Raw genomic sequence first — 15,373 nt, 5'->3', positions numbered from 1 at the left:
CGTTATACTTGATAATTACTCGGCGCGTTTTCAGGTAGCCATGATTACATAACTCGACAATAAAAAGGAAAACAAGTCTATTATTGTGTTATGACCATAGATACATGGGCTATAATGTGCTAGAAAATTGAGACAGGTCTTGTTGGTAAGCACCCCCCCCCCCCCCCACCCCACACAAATCCTTAAAAAACAAGAATCAGATTAATTTCACTGTGAATACGTATTTTATTAACGTTCACGAAGCGTTAGTCAGCGTTGTGTTTATAAAAAATGTGCCCAATTTTACAAATGAAAATAGGATTATCTCCCCCCCCCTTTTTTTTTATCAATCAGGTTTCACAAAAGACAACTCTGTGATTAACCAACTAATTGATATTTCTTACGACTTTGCTTTAAAACAGCAGGAAGTGAGTGAGAGTTTTAGTTGTATCAACAAAGCATTTTATCGATATATTGCATGGAGGACTTTTATTCAAACTTTTAAAGCATATAGAAATTCTGAAAAGTAACTAAATTGGTTTCGTGATTAGGACTTTGAGGGTCAATCTAATTTATAACGTAATCAGAGATCAATATTCTAATTAGATTGTTTGAGGGTGGAACAATTATTAATGGGACAATACATGATGTGTTCATGTGTGCTCAACTATAGGTCCTCTCCAAGTCAGAATTTATAAAAGTGAACCATTATAAGTCAAGGCACGGTCTTCAAGTCAACACGGAGCCTTGGCTCACACCGAACAGCAACCTATAAAGGGCACCATCAATTTACTAGTGTAAAACCCAGTCAGACGGGGAAACCAACGTCCTATAAATCTATATAAAAAAACGAAAAACACTTATGAACCACATCAGGCAACACGGAGCCTTGGCTCACACCGAACAGCAACCTATAAAGGGCACCATCAATTTACTAGTGTAAAACCAGTCAGACGGGGAAACCAACGTCCTATAAATCTATATAAAAAAACGAGAAACACTTATGAACCACATCAACAAGCAACAACTACTAACATCAAATTCCTGACTTGAGACAGGTGCCAACAATTGCAGTGGGTTTAAACGTTTAAATAGGTTCAAACCTTTACCCTTATCTGAAACAATAGTGTAACATCACAACATAGAAAGACACATAGTGAATATAAAATATCAATTGAAATGGCTTTACTCAATCAAAAGACGTATTAACACAAGTGAACATACACTGAACGAATACATCTAATCTATGATACAATTTAAATACAAAATCGATAAAATAATAGAGAACACTTTCAAAAAGAAAGGATAATCGCAAACTGACTATGATTTAAAAAATGCTGAGAAGTTTTTTTATATTTGACTTTCCAAACTCAAATATATACTGGGCATATACAAGAATTTGTAAAGTAAAAATGTCTCGGATGTAACAAAACTCACATCTATTCCAACTTATCTTAACATTTGCCCATTAAATGATGGAATCACTCACTCACTAACCAGTAACCGGAACAAACTAGAACAAAATTCAGTAAATTCTCCAAATTGATCGAGTGATCAAATCGAGTCTACAACTTACTTTTCTATTAAATTGATATTGTTGTGTTGTGATGAAATAGTTATCTCGATTACTTATCCAGTCAAACCTTCTTTTTTTAGTTGATGTAGCAACGTAAATTTTAGTATTAAAGTGTACACATAATTGATATTACAAAAGGATTTACTAGCATAGCCATTTTTTATCCCTACTTTGAATGATTTAGTTAGGGACGACATCAAAAGATCGATGTAGGATAAAAAAAACTTAAATCAAATAGTTTGGGGGTAGGGGGGTCAACATTGCTGCAAGTTTTGTTAATCTAAAATCGATTTTACATATATCCATATTGGTCAATTAATTTTTCCCAAATTAAGTTGGGGGCTGTGGGGGTCAGAGAAAAAACTATGTGAATTAAGTTTTTTATCCTTCATTGAACTTTTGATGTCGTCCCTTACGGAATACCATCAACCTTTTTTAGTTTAATACGAATGACCACGTCACATAATTCTCTATCTTAATCTAATGTACGGAATACGTTCTCGTTCGTTTCCAGCCTTAGCTTCTTATTTAGACATCAACAACAAACTTCCGCCAGATTTTTCAGAATCAAAAAAGTGGAAAAATCAAAATGATTTGGGAGTTATTTCTTCTCCTTTGTTTGATTGGTATTTTTATGTTTGTAATTTCATGGCTGGTGTCACCACAAGTATTAAAACTGGACGGTAAACATGTTTTGGTGCGTCACTTGTATATTAAATCTTGTAAACAAATTTGTTCCATTCTTCTTCTTCTTCTTCTTCTTCCAATACAGTGCAGTCCTCTAATTGAGTATTATCGCACTATTGCCCATGCTGGGTGTGACAACAAAGGTGCAAGAAAATATTTACAGGTGCAAGTTAAAAACAGTCTGATGGTGCGATTAAGGAATACTGCAGCTCAGTACCCCCTGCTTGAAAGCATCTAGTGAGGTACTGTCCACCAAAGGTTGTGGGAGGCTGTTCCATATCCTTATGCTGTCTGGGAAGAAGGAATGCCTGTAGGTTGAAGTTCTGGCATAAGGTACAAGAAATCGTGTTGTGTGTCCTCTTGCTACGGATGATGTAGAGTGTAGCTCTAGCGTTGGTATTGCTACGAGGCCATTTACTATCCTGTACATCATTACTGCTTTGCAGTTGGCCCTCCTCTCGGCTAGTGGTTGCCACTGTAGAGTTTTTAGCATTGATGTTACACTGCTGGTTTGTTGGTAGTTGTTCAATACAAACCGGGCTGATCTTCTTTGCACACTTTCTAATTTCTAATTGTTTCCCCCTCACTAAGTTAGGTTCTGTTTATCTTCAGTTTAGGCTTAATTAAATCGAACTAGATATAAAAGTTCAATATTTGTACACAGTATATTGCTTAACCCCTTCTTTTATGTGATTTTGTTTCTAGCTTAAAATGTGGATGTGATTATAAAATGATAGACTAAAGAAATTTGAAACTGTAGACATAGTATTGTAAGGAAGTATTGCAATTTAATACAAATAAAAATTCAAAGTTTTATTTAATAAAAATCATCAGCACAAGCACAAGTAAGATTTCAAGTTGACTGAATAACACAATCTACATGTATGCAAAAGTCATGAAATTTATATATAGTACATGTATACAATGTACATGTATGTCCAAATAATGGAGGAATCTACCATTGGCATTACATACATACATAGAATGCTTGAGTCAACATATCACAAACTTAATTGACAAAATGTTTATTTTCTCTGAGCTGGACAACATGTTAGGTGATGTACAATGTAGGGAAGAGATGTTTAGTACATGTATATCTCAAATCTTATCAATTTCCATTTCAGATAACTGGTGGCTCAAGTGGTATAGGGAAGGCTATGGCCAAGGAAGCAATAAGGAGAGGAGCTGTAGTATCAATTATGGCCAGAAATATTGTATGGGAAAAATATAGAAAGATTTTAATGAATTTGTGTATTAAAAATATCAAATTTCTAGACTTACAGTGGCAAAAAATTTATAAACAATATGGTTGATGATAATTTGTTCATCATACATGTTATGAAATATTTATGGCCAATTTAAATTTAAACTGGCCTAAGACATGTAAGAGATGCATTTTTAATTTTTGCAGGCAGTTTTATTTATTGTTGCTTGTTTAACAACAATGATAGAATAAAACATTGAAAGACACCATATTTATAAACATATGAATAAAATTGAGAAAGGAAATGGTGAATATGTCAAAGCGACAACCAACCGACCATAGAGCAGACAACAGCCGAAGGCAACCAATGGGTCTTCAATGTAGCGAGAATTCCCGCACCCGTAGGTGTCCTTCAGCTGGCCCCTAAAAATATGCATAACAGTACAGTGATAATGGACGTCATACTAAACTCCGAATTATACACAAGAAACTAAAATTTAAAATCATACAAGACTAACAAAGGCCAGAGGCTCCTGACTTGGGACAGGCGCAAAATTGCGGCGGGGTTAAACATGTTTATGAGATCTCAACCCTCCCCCTATAGCTCTAGCCAATGTAGAAAAGCAAAAGAATAACAATACGCACATTAAAATTCAGTTCAAGAGAAGTCCGATGTCAAAAGATGTAACAAAAGAAAATAAATAAAATGACAATAATACATAGACTAAAGACTTAATTAACACTTACAAATGTATAAGAAAAGTTAGGTGAATTAAGTGTTCCACAGTAATTGACACACATTAGTTCATCTTCTAAATACAGTACGTGTACTTACATTGGTATATGTATTTCACTAAGGAACTACAGTAAAAGTAGCTATATCCTATAGTTCTACCTCAAGTTTTATTCTATGAAAATATCTGTCATTTCTATTAAAAGGCAATTTATAGAAGAAAATAAGAAGTGCCAGTTTACTTTTAAGCTTTACATTCAAAATCATTTTTTTTTTAAGTCATACAATATCCTATGTTTTATTTAAATTGCAGACTAAACTAGAAGCTGCAAAGGTTGATTTGGAAAAAGTTGCTGGGAATAATTTTAAGGTAAATACTATGTTATTTTTGTAGAGGGTGTAACTTACATGACTTACACTCTTAAAGATACTGTGTTTTTCACGTTACATTAATGTATATGTAGTATTCATTTTATCATAACACACATTTCTACCTAAAAGATAAATGAAAACCCATGCACACATTTGCATGCCCCTCTATGATAAGGGTGAGTACTTTAGTTTTATGGTTCTTTTTTCATAGTGTTCCTTATTTTATTTATTTAGTCTGAGCTTTATCTGTTTTGTGTATTTTAATTCCTGATGTTTAATCAAGTAAGTTCTAGAAGAAGGAATATTGCGATATTGTACATAGACATAGGAATTACCAGATACCAAAGATACAGAATCCTTTAAAGACAATATTGTGTATAAACATTTACATGTATAATAACCATTTGACTTCCTGTCTATTACAGCAAGTATGTATTGTTCCTGTTGATGTGGCTGGAGACTATGAAGCAGTACAGAAGGCAGTACAAAAGGTACCAGATAAATAGTTTATACATAATCCCTGTTTAAATACTGGTGATTTTTTTAACCCTATTTGGCGGAAGACAATGTCATACATTTTAACCAGGGATTTGAGAAAATATGATTTTGCACTGTCAATGGTTCTAATTGCTATAAATATAGTTTGAACATTAGTTTACACATGTTTTATTTGCTGAAATATGCCAAAGGATTGAGAGACAAGTTAAGCAAGTCAAGTTTTTCTTCTTGAGATAATTGGCTTAATATGTTGTTTATTTTTATATTAATACAACTTCAATAAAATATGATTTGATGACATTATGATAATTAGTGAGGACATGAATGGTTTTACACTTAACCCACACTCCAACAACATTTAGTAAACAAACCCCACTGCAGTAAATGCTTCATATCTTGAACAGACAGTATGCCAGTACAATGTATATGTATCAAATTAACTACACACAGATTGGATCAGAAAAGAACTACTAGACTTACAATGTAACACTGTTGGTTGCTCTTTAATTGGTACACTTAAGGGCATACGATACAGTTACAGAGGAGGTAATGACGATGCTAACGTAAAATGTTATTTTCTCGACGTCAAACTGTGACATATCGGGAAAAGATAAATTTTTTCGACTGATTTTTATCATTCAAACTGATTTATTCATGGACCCCTATTTTTCAAAACAGCAATTTGTTTCATTTTGCATGGAGATTATGTGACCCAAATTTTTAGAAAACTGTAAAAAGAGGATTTTTTTTAATTTTGATAAACATGCAGCAAAAAATGACGTATTTTCCTCAATTCATGAACATTTGATTAATATGAGTTATTTCTGAATAAAAAAATGTATATTTTTAAGGATATTTATAAAATACAGAAATCACTGATTATTTAAAAAAAAAAAATGTGTTTATCTTTTATAACAAAAAAGTTATGTCTTTCTTTCGAAAAAGAAATTATGGCCACAAATCAGAATTTTGAGCAAATATACAAAATTTTGACCTCAATTAACTCAAAAAGTAGCACATGAAGGTATATTTTTTATTACAGATTTGATTTAATCAGGTGAAAAATAGCCTATATGCAAATTTTCACGAACTTGTAAATACAGGATCAAAACTGTATCGTATGCCCTTAAGTTATTGAACAGAAAAGTAGGCTCCACTGCTCTTTTATTCCCCTGTAACTTTGTTGTTTATAGATTTTGTTCTTAGATTTTGTTCTTTGATGAGTAAACTTCGTGTTTTCCATCTGAATATGAAACCAATTTCCAGGAAACTGACTAAGATATCATCAGGTTTTTACTTTATATCAATTCTGAAAGATTTTCCAATACTTTGACCCTTATTATTGAACTAGTGTTATGATTGAAATTTAGAATTCTTTTTGTCATAGCTTGTGAGATTTTAATTTTTACAAAGTGTATAAATGAAGGGAAATTCCTAATCAACATTTACTTCATTATAATACATGTATAATGGAAATGATATTCAATGTTTTAATTGTGTTTTACCTGAAAACACTGACGACAGGTGAAATGACGATATTCTGTTTTATGAATAACAGGCAGAAGACAAACAAGGACCTGTAAATATGCTAATTAACTGTGCAGGGATGGGTGTGGCTAAAACATTCGAAGATCTAAAAATAGATGAATTCAAGGTTTGTTCTATTATTAGGTAAACAAAAAATCATATTGAAAACCAAGGTTCTATGATTCTATATATTGTAAACAAGTAAAAATATTAGATTAATAAAAACGTTTTGGTATTAAAAACAGTAAATATGTGAAACTTGAGACTTATAAATAATAATTCACTTGGACATTTAACTCTCTCAAATTCCCACATGCCTTATATTCTAATGGCAAAACACATTTCACATTTTAAAAGACACTTCATACAATATTGAACACTATTTTCCCCAAAACTGCAAAAAAGCCTGAATTAAGTTTACATTAAAATATATAAATCTGTTCATCATTCATATAAATGAATAAGTATTTGTATATTAGAGTATTAAATTAGTACTGGTGATGGTTCAAAAACATTTTAGTTAATTTTAACATTACAATTTCTAGTGCAGCTTTTACATGTTTGTTGAAAAATATCACCAGGTAGCTTCAAACCAAACCACATTATCTGGTACCATTTAATCCAAAACACTTTAGCAGATACTCTCAAAACCAAAAAAACATGTACATCATTACATAATCTTTAAACCAGAACACTCTCAAACACAAATACATCATCAGGTCCTCTCAAACTCTAACCACATCATTATGTATTCTCAAAACCAAATTACCCCACCATGTTCTCTCAGAACAGTCACATCATAAGGTACTCTCAAAACTAATAAAACATCATCATGTACTCCTCTAAACAAAACAAAAACATCATCAGCTTCTGTCAAAACCAAAGTTTTAAAATCTTAAAAGTTATTATGTAATACGGTATAGGCATTAAAAATTTAAAAACTACTTTAACAAAAATTCAAATGTCTCCTTTGCAACCATACCACATCTCATTGTTTTATATTTTTAACACATTCATAGATTGAAATTTTTATTATAGAAATTAATGAACCTGAATTATTTTGGTTCTGTACAAATGACTAAAGCAGTGATCAGTAAGATGAAGGAACAAGGAGGAGGAAGGATTGTTTTCATCTCATCACAGGCTGGTCAGCTTGGCTTGTTTGGTTATACAGGCTATGCTGCATCAAAGTTTGCTCTCAGAGGACTGGCTGAGTCTTTACAAATGGAGGTGAGGAGGTTAAAAAATTATACTGTTAAATATACAGTGACATATAGCTGTTAATTTCTGTGTCATTTGGTCTCTTGTGTAGGGTTGTCTCGTTGACAAAGATATAGCATCTTATTTTTATTATTTAGTTGGTGTGGAATACATTTTTACAAGTTATATTTTTTTCCAAATGCAGAGAAATATTAGACATAGTTAGATGATCCCACTATATACAGAATATAACCCTTTAGTTGTCTTCATTGGCATTCCTATACTGATAATTTTTTTTGATTATCTCAATGACATTTTCTGTATTTATTGGTGGACTGTTTTTACTTTTAAATTAAAAAGATAATTAGAGCCCTTTTTCATTTAAAAAAAAACCTTGAAAAAAATCATTCATACGATGCACTCTTCTACAAAGCCAGGTTTTAAATTTTTATCTTTTAATTGCAGGTACGACCATATAATATCTATGTAACAGTAGCCCACCCACCTGATACAGATACTCCAGGTTTTGAAGAAGAGGAACGAAATAAGGTATTAAACATCATGTAAAAGATCTAGGAGTATAACCACTAAAGCATTTTCATGAATAAGTCACTTTCTTGCAGACACTGACTCATTGTCTGTTTGGCAATCATACCACATCTCTTTATTTGTGTATCAGTATGTATGAATGCTCACATGAAAAGTGGAAACAGTTAGGAGCCATGTGGTATGTCACATAAACAAAATTATACTTGGTCTTTCAGTATTTTCACAAATCATCCTGTTTGTTGTTACTCTGTGATTCAGCATATTGAGCTGTTTGTTTTATTGAGGAATAAAGCAATGTTTACATGAAATATAACCCACTTATCAACATTTGGTGCTTCAAAATGGTCAGAAACTGTTTAAATGCTAACAAGGTAAGGGAAAATGATTTACCAATCAATGATATGTGTTTGCAGTTTCAGTAATTATAATATATGTTGATTCTTTGTTACAGCCAGAAGAGACAAAACTGATTTCTGATACATCTGGTGTATTTAAACCTGAGGTTGTAGCTAAACAGATACTTCAGGATTCTATGGTAAGTTGGCAGTAATAATAAATCACTTTAGTGTTCATTTTATAAACATTTGACAACATAATTTTATCAATAGATGCTTCATTTTAAAATTATTTGTATTTAACAATGCGTATCATCTTGAAGGCTGTATTCCTTGTACAGTAAAGATATTGGGAAAGAAGATGGACAAGTATCTTTTGAAACTAAATTATTTATTCTTGGGAATTACAGGTTTTGTTGTTAATTGTAGATGTATTAAATATGTTTTTATGTTTTAATTCTGCAAGTTCATAGGGCTTATATTAGCTATCACTACCAATTAAAGTTAGTGCTGTCATTTTACTTTTTCTGTCTTCATAATCTCGTCTGAAATGAATGTGGCTTAGAAAACCAAACTTAGCTAGAAAAATGTATGCAGGATATGATATTTATATAGTTATGGTGGTAAGATGTATCAATGCTAACCAGTTTGACTTGTCCTTTTTGTTTAGAGAATATATATATAGAATAATTTATGTTGAAGATATTCATCATTACATGTTACATTGTTGTCAAATTAAAAGATATTTTATAATTATTATTGTTAAGAGTAGTTGGTGTTATCCAACATAACTTGTCATTTTGTCTTCGCAGAATGGCAGATTTTGTAGTTATATTGGTTTAGATGGCTGGATGTTAGCCAACATTACTTGTGGAATGTCACCTGTACATTCAATCTGTGATGCAATACAACAGGTAATAACAAGAGAACCAATGACAGAATTTATAACAACTCAATTAATTAAAAAACAAATATAACTGACGTCAACCACAGGAGTTATTGCCCTTTAATAGAAAAATTACATAGTTTTGGACATAATGAAACTTTTTGAAACTGCTAACAATAAAAATGAATAGCAAGGCAAGATAAAACATACTTAAAATCATCCTTTAACATTTCATATGAGTTATTTCCCTTTTATGCATTTTTGACAAGTGAAATATGTGAAGTAATTTGTTTTCTATTTTCTAATGTGAAAGATTCATGATCTAGTTTACTCACATGAGTTTAAGGTGGTACCTAACACTACAGGGAGATAACTCTGTAAAATCAGCTAAAAGTTTTAAATATGTTGAGTAGTGAATGCAGTACTAAGCTTCTGAGTCAAATTGAATACTTAGTCAATATTTTATGAAAATTAAACGAGCCAAATTAATTTTAGTGAAGGTGTTGGGTACCACCTTAATGCAAGAAAGTTTGCAATTATTTATTTTGTAAAATATTACTTACAATTCTTTTTCTTTACAGGTACTGACAGTGAGTGTGTTTAGACTGGTTTCCTTTTTCTACTTACTTCATTTTACTCGTATTGTAAGAAAATGTAAAACGAAAAAAGATAAAGAGGAGAGAGAAAAGATGGAGTAATATTACTTTGAAGGCTTATACAAAGAGATCAAACTGTTTGACGTCTTTGACAACTGTCTTCCATATGAGAGAGACTATTCTTCAATGTTCCATTTCATAATATTTCATTTTGTTTTCATTTAGAATGAGATGTTATCATTGACTTATATATTATGTTCAAATAACCAAATCAATCAAAGCAATTTTATTTGCATTTTTAATTTTTTTTCTTAAATTTTTTAAAAAAAATTTGTTTAAATGACTTATGGATGTTCACTGATCTTCTTTTTAATTTTTTGTCTGAATATTTCAAATCCATTGGTTTTATCCATGTAGAGCCTCAGCCTTTTGGTTTAAATTTTGTTATGAGTTTATGTCTTTTTCTGAAGATTTAATCAACAGTTTTATGTTACGTCAGTATATTTGCAATAAATTTCAACTAAAATAAAATCATTAATAATTAACAGTATATTTACAACAAAAGAAACAAAAACGGCTGATGACAAACCTTGCACCAAATAAATTTGAACTTGTAGTTCTGTTGTTTTCATAGAATTCTAACTTTTACTTCATCTTAGTTCATGTTGATCTTTGGCTTATTATACCACATCTCCTTATATTTATATATAAATTTGAGACAATGATTTCCAAAAATCATAACACTAAATCCCTCAAAATAATTATTTAATAAATAATAAAACTGTTGATTAAATCTTCAGAAAAAGATATAACTTCATAACCAAATTTAAACCAAATAAACAATATAAATGTTGACAAATCTACAATTTGTGGTACCAAATTTATGAAAATATGTCAAGAAATGACTAAACAATAAACAAAAATAAATGTGATTTTATATAAAAAAAATATAGTAAAAAATTGAAAGTGACCAATACTCCCATGCCATGTACATGTTCCTGTTAGTATGAGAATATTTTGCTCATTAACCTTAGTAATGTGAAAATATCAGGGATAAAACTTTTGACACATATCTTTGAGGAATATTTGATATATGATCTGCATCATATAGAAATCAACCTTATGCAAGTGCATGTATACATGTACATATAATATAAGACTTTTATTAATTTTGAAACATTCAAATACGAAACAGAAATTGAATTTTGGTCTGTTTTGTAGGGTTCTTATAATAACAAAGTTTTCTAACAGTTACAGACTTTCTGTAAAGCTTTGTTTTTAAAGTGCCAGTCTTTGTAAGAATCGGGCAATTTAGGTAAAAATTAAAACATGATTAGAAAAAACCCACGATCTAATCATGCTATTTAATACTAACCATCATCCTGAGTTAAAAAGTATTAGTCTTTAGTTTGTGTGTGTTTGGTAATATCAAATAAGTTGTTAGAAAATTGGTTAGAATGATAGGAAATTACAGAGTTATCTCCCCTTATTCATTAATTTCTAGTGCATTTCAACCAAATAGTATCTACTATTACCAGAACAGAACATGGAAATGAATGTTATTTTTGTGCATAACAACATATTATGAACTGAAATCAATGTCAAATTGGGTTGGGTTTTTTTGTCATGTTTTCACCACTGCCTGATTCTTAGGCAGACTGGCACTTTAAAACTTGGATTAGCTGAACATATGTATCGATATTCATTTGCATAAGATCGATATCTATCTGAGTCAGCTCATATCTTAATGTCAATTATTATGATTTCCTGATACAACCAAAGTTTGGTTTTGTGTACATTGTACATATAAAGAATAGTTTATATAATGTTCTTTGATCTCTTTAAATTTATATTACTTGAGGAAGTTCTGTAAATTATGCAAAACCAGGTATCTGGATTTCAGGGAAAAGTGTTGTGATGTTTAAAGTGAAAGCTACAAATGTATATACAGTTTTATACACATGTATATTTATCTATTTTAAAATATTGATTGAACTTCAAAACAAAGGTCTAAGGTGAGCAAGTGAATTGACTTTAAATGGGCCTTAAATTTTTTTTAATGATTGTTATAATTCATAATTACATTGCATGTATGTTTCATTATGATACAGCTGATATTTAGTTGAAAAATATGTATTTATAATTGATTTTGCAACATGTTATTGCAACTTATATTAATCCCTTTCAACTTTGCGGGTGTGACCACTACACCAAGGCTTTCCTATATTTGATATGTGAAAACATGAAACACCAATCTGTGTTGTCCATTACTTTACTTGAAAATGTATGGAGTAAAGAAAGTCACACTGTAAATTCAGATATTATTTTTTAAAGTTGAGTGTTTCTGTTGTTTTGTTGGTTTCCTCGTATAGTTGAAGTGCTCCCTCGGTTTTAGTTTGTTATCCAGATTTATTTTCTCTGAATGGATTTACGGCTTTTGAACAGTGGTATACTAATGATGCCTTTATGTAAAATTATGTGCCCAGTTACTTTGAAACCTGTTTGACCTGAGTGGGGATGGGTGTCTAGCACAGTATGGACATGTATCCTTGTTAAATAATAATCACAACCTATTGTGTAATTACAAGTATTCATTGTAACATGTATTGGTGAAATTTATATTTTTTATACATATTTTATTATAACAATATTAATAGAAGGAATAACTTTGTTCTATCTCAGTGATATTATTGTTCAATATTTAGTGCTATAAATCTTAAATAGATGAATTATAAGTAATCATGCTTTGAATGTGTAGTTAATGGTATAAGGGGAGTGTACTAAGTATTTATTTTTAGAGTTGTATATGTAGTTGATAGCAAAAGGATAAAAAGCCATATTTTGGGAATGCTATTCATTTGTGTTTGTATAAGAGGATGGTAATAGCCATATTTTGAGAATGCTACAAATATTTGGTGGTAGTAAGGAGAATGTTATAGTCACATTTATACCATGTCAGTAATGAATATTCCAAAGATTTTTATTTTTATATGCAAGTGCTTCATGATCATTGCAATATATATTCATAAAGTATTTCTCAATATCATGAACAATGTACAAAATGTAATAGTATAACCAAAGGGTTCTAGCAGTATATTTTAAAATACATTCTTGTATTTTATTTAAATAATATTTAAAATGACATAATTTATTTAGAGACTCTTTTAGAAAATGTTTAACCCGAATAATTCAGTCGTTATATTTCGCCGATCTACGAAGGCTACATTAACGCCTGAACGTCTTCCTCAATCAAGACCGTCAACCTGTAAATTCACACCGCTATGCAATATGGGAATTTTTATTTAAATTGGCAGCTAAGGAAGGAGGAGTTCCAGATGTTAATTGATGTTAATTAATTATTATGGGAGTTGTGTTAATTGAACACACGTGTTTGGTAAGACCATTACAAGACAGTTGCGCAGGCTCATTATCCTGATCGCCGCCGATTGGCTCTCTCGCACAGAGAGCAGGCGACGCGGCCAATGATCATAAGGAGTTCGAGCCCTCGTGTGGGAGAAAATCGGACATGGAAAGGGCTTGAATTATTCGAGTTAGAAAATGTTGAGTTGAGAATTTATTTTAAACTTATTTTTTTTTAATCAAATATCTATTCTAAAAAAAATGTATATTTTTAGCTCACCTGGTGTTCATGGTCTTTCCTTGACGTTTCTAAAAACCTTTTCCTTTGAAACTATGTGCTTATTTGAACCAAACTTGATCCTAATTATTCTTTGGTTTAAAAAATGAATTTGATGAATACCTGTCAATCAACAATTCCATACAAGGACACCCAAGATAGGAGTTATTGCCCTTAAATTAGAACTTTTTAAAAATGCAAATATGGCTTTTATCTATGAAACTGTAATAGATACATTTAACAGGAAAAGACTTAAATGATCAGCAGGAAAATATCTACAAGTTCTTGGTATATCATCATGGTAGAAATTGTAAATTGTCACAATGCAGGAGCTTCTACCCCTTAAAGGTTAAATTCATCCATATTTGTTTTTTTTTACTTGAAACTACTAACAACTACAATTATCATTACAATATCTACATAAAGGTGAACATGGGTGATATTTTCATTTGGCTTAAAGGAGTTAATGCCCCTGAAAGATGTTTATCCAATTTTGTGCTTTTTGTGGAGAGTATAGTAGATAGAAAAAAACCTGTTGTAGCATAAATTCATCATCAAAACAACATATATGAATAAGTTTTCATGGATGAGACTGACCGTGCAAGGGCTGTATAGCAAGTCAAGGTCGTTAAAAACTTCCATCTTCATCCATCATTGATGAGATTGTCTGTCAACTCTTTATAAGAGTTATTGCCCTAGATGAATTGTAAATGGCAACTATGGTCAGTTGGACAATATCTACACTTTTGCTAAATTGCTCTGAAAAGACGATTTTTTCATATAACATTTTTTTTTTTTTTTGCAGAAACGAAGTAGATAAAAAACTATTAACATGAAAAAACATCAATTAGGACAAAAAAGTCCTTATGATTGAAATTGTCAGTCAACTCTTTATATGAGTTATTGCCCTTGATAAACAATTTTATCATTTGTTGCCTTTTTGCTAGAGACCATCAAAACTATTCCTAATCTTTTGTATCAATTTTATGCAAAAATGCTAGGTGAGCCTCTTTTTTTAGCATGTTTTTTTATTAGTTCAATCTTCATAGAATGTTATCTCTGTATTATTTTGTATGGTAAAAATAGTTCAAAGAACTTTACTGTACAACTGAGTGTGATGAGAAGAAATATTCCAAATATATCATGTAGCTATAAAAACTGTAAAATGAAAAATTCAAATAACATTTACATCATGATGCCTTTTTTTTATACAATATAGAGGTTTTGTTATACATTTGTTAATAAATTGCTCTTAAATTTCTAGTTATTATTTTTTAACTTACTTGCCATTAGCTATATGCAGGCTTTTCATGATGACTACCACAAAAGAGGGGGTATCATTTACCCCACTTCCTCCCCCTCCCCAAAGAAAAAATAAGTCCCCTTGTTTTGATAGAAAGATATGCTCAAAATATATAAGCCAAGGATTTATAAGTACCTGAACAATTGATGGGCAGGAAATAGTACAAAAATTTGAAGCAAAATCTGCTCGAGATCAACTTTGTCAGAGGGAGTTGGAACATTAGTTTCTTAATTATATCCAAATTTGTTAGAGGGAGTTGGAACATTAGTTTCTTACTTATATCCAACTTTG

At 30.9% G+C, this 15,373-nt stretch overlaps 1 protein-coding gene across 1 annotated transcript; it reads left to right on the top strand.

Moving 5' to 3' along the window:
* Positions 1–2,084: 2,084 nt before the first annotated feature.
* On the top strand, positions 2,085–12,136 carry LOC134722052 (3-ketodihydrosphingosine reductase-like). The gene is made up of 10 exons (XM_063585486.1): positions 2,085–2,252; positions 3,367–3,456; positions 4,493–4,549; positions 4,977–5,042; positions 6,608–6,703; positions 7,615–7,806; positions 8,242–8,325; positions 8,777–8,860; positions 9,473–9,574; positions 10,128–12,136. Exons 1-10 carry the CDS (start codon positions 2,145–2,147, stop codon positions 10,242–10,244), a joined length of 996 nt encoding a protein of 331 aa, XP_063441556.1. The 5' UTR covers positions 2,085–2,144; the 3' UTR covers positions 10,245–12,136.
* The last annotated feature ends 3,237 nt before the right edge of the window (positions 12,137–15,373 follow it).

This window comes from Mytilus trossulus, chromosome 6 (assembly GCF_036588685.1).
Source record: "Mytilus trossulus isolate FHL-02 chromosome 6, PNRI_Mtr1.1.1.hap1, whole genome shotgun sequence".
Classification (NCBI taxonomy): Eukaryota; Metazoa; Mollusca; class Bivalvia; order Mytilida; family Mytilidae; genus Mytilus; species Mytilus trossulus.
This window is presented reverse-complemented; position numbering and strand designations above follow the sequence as displayed.

Bases quoted from the DNA above. Each gene is read 5' to 3' on its own strand.
- LOC134722052 (XM_063585486.1), top strand. From the start codon at position 2,145: ATGATTTGGGAGTTATTTCTTCTCCTTTGTTTGATTGGTATTTTTATG. The intron at 4,550-4,976 runs GTAAATACTATG...TGTCTATTACAG, and splicing joins TTGCTGGGAATAATTTTAAG to CAAGTATGTATTGTTCCTGT. The intron at 8,861-9,472 runs GTAAGTTGGCAG...TTGTCTTCGCAG, and splicing joins AGATACTTCAGGATTCTATG to AATGGCAGATTTTGTAGTTA.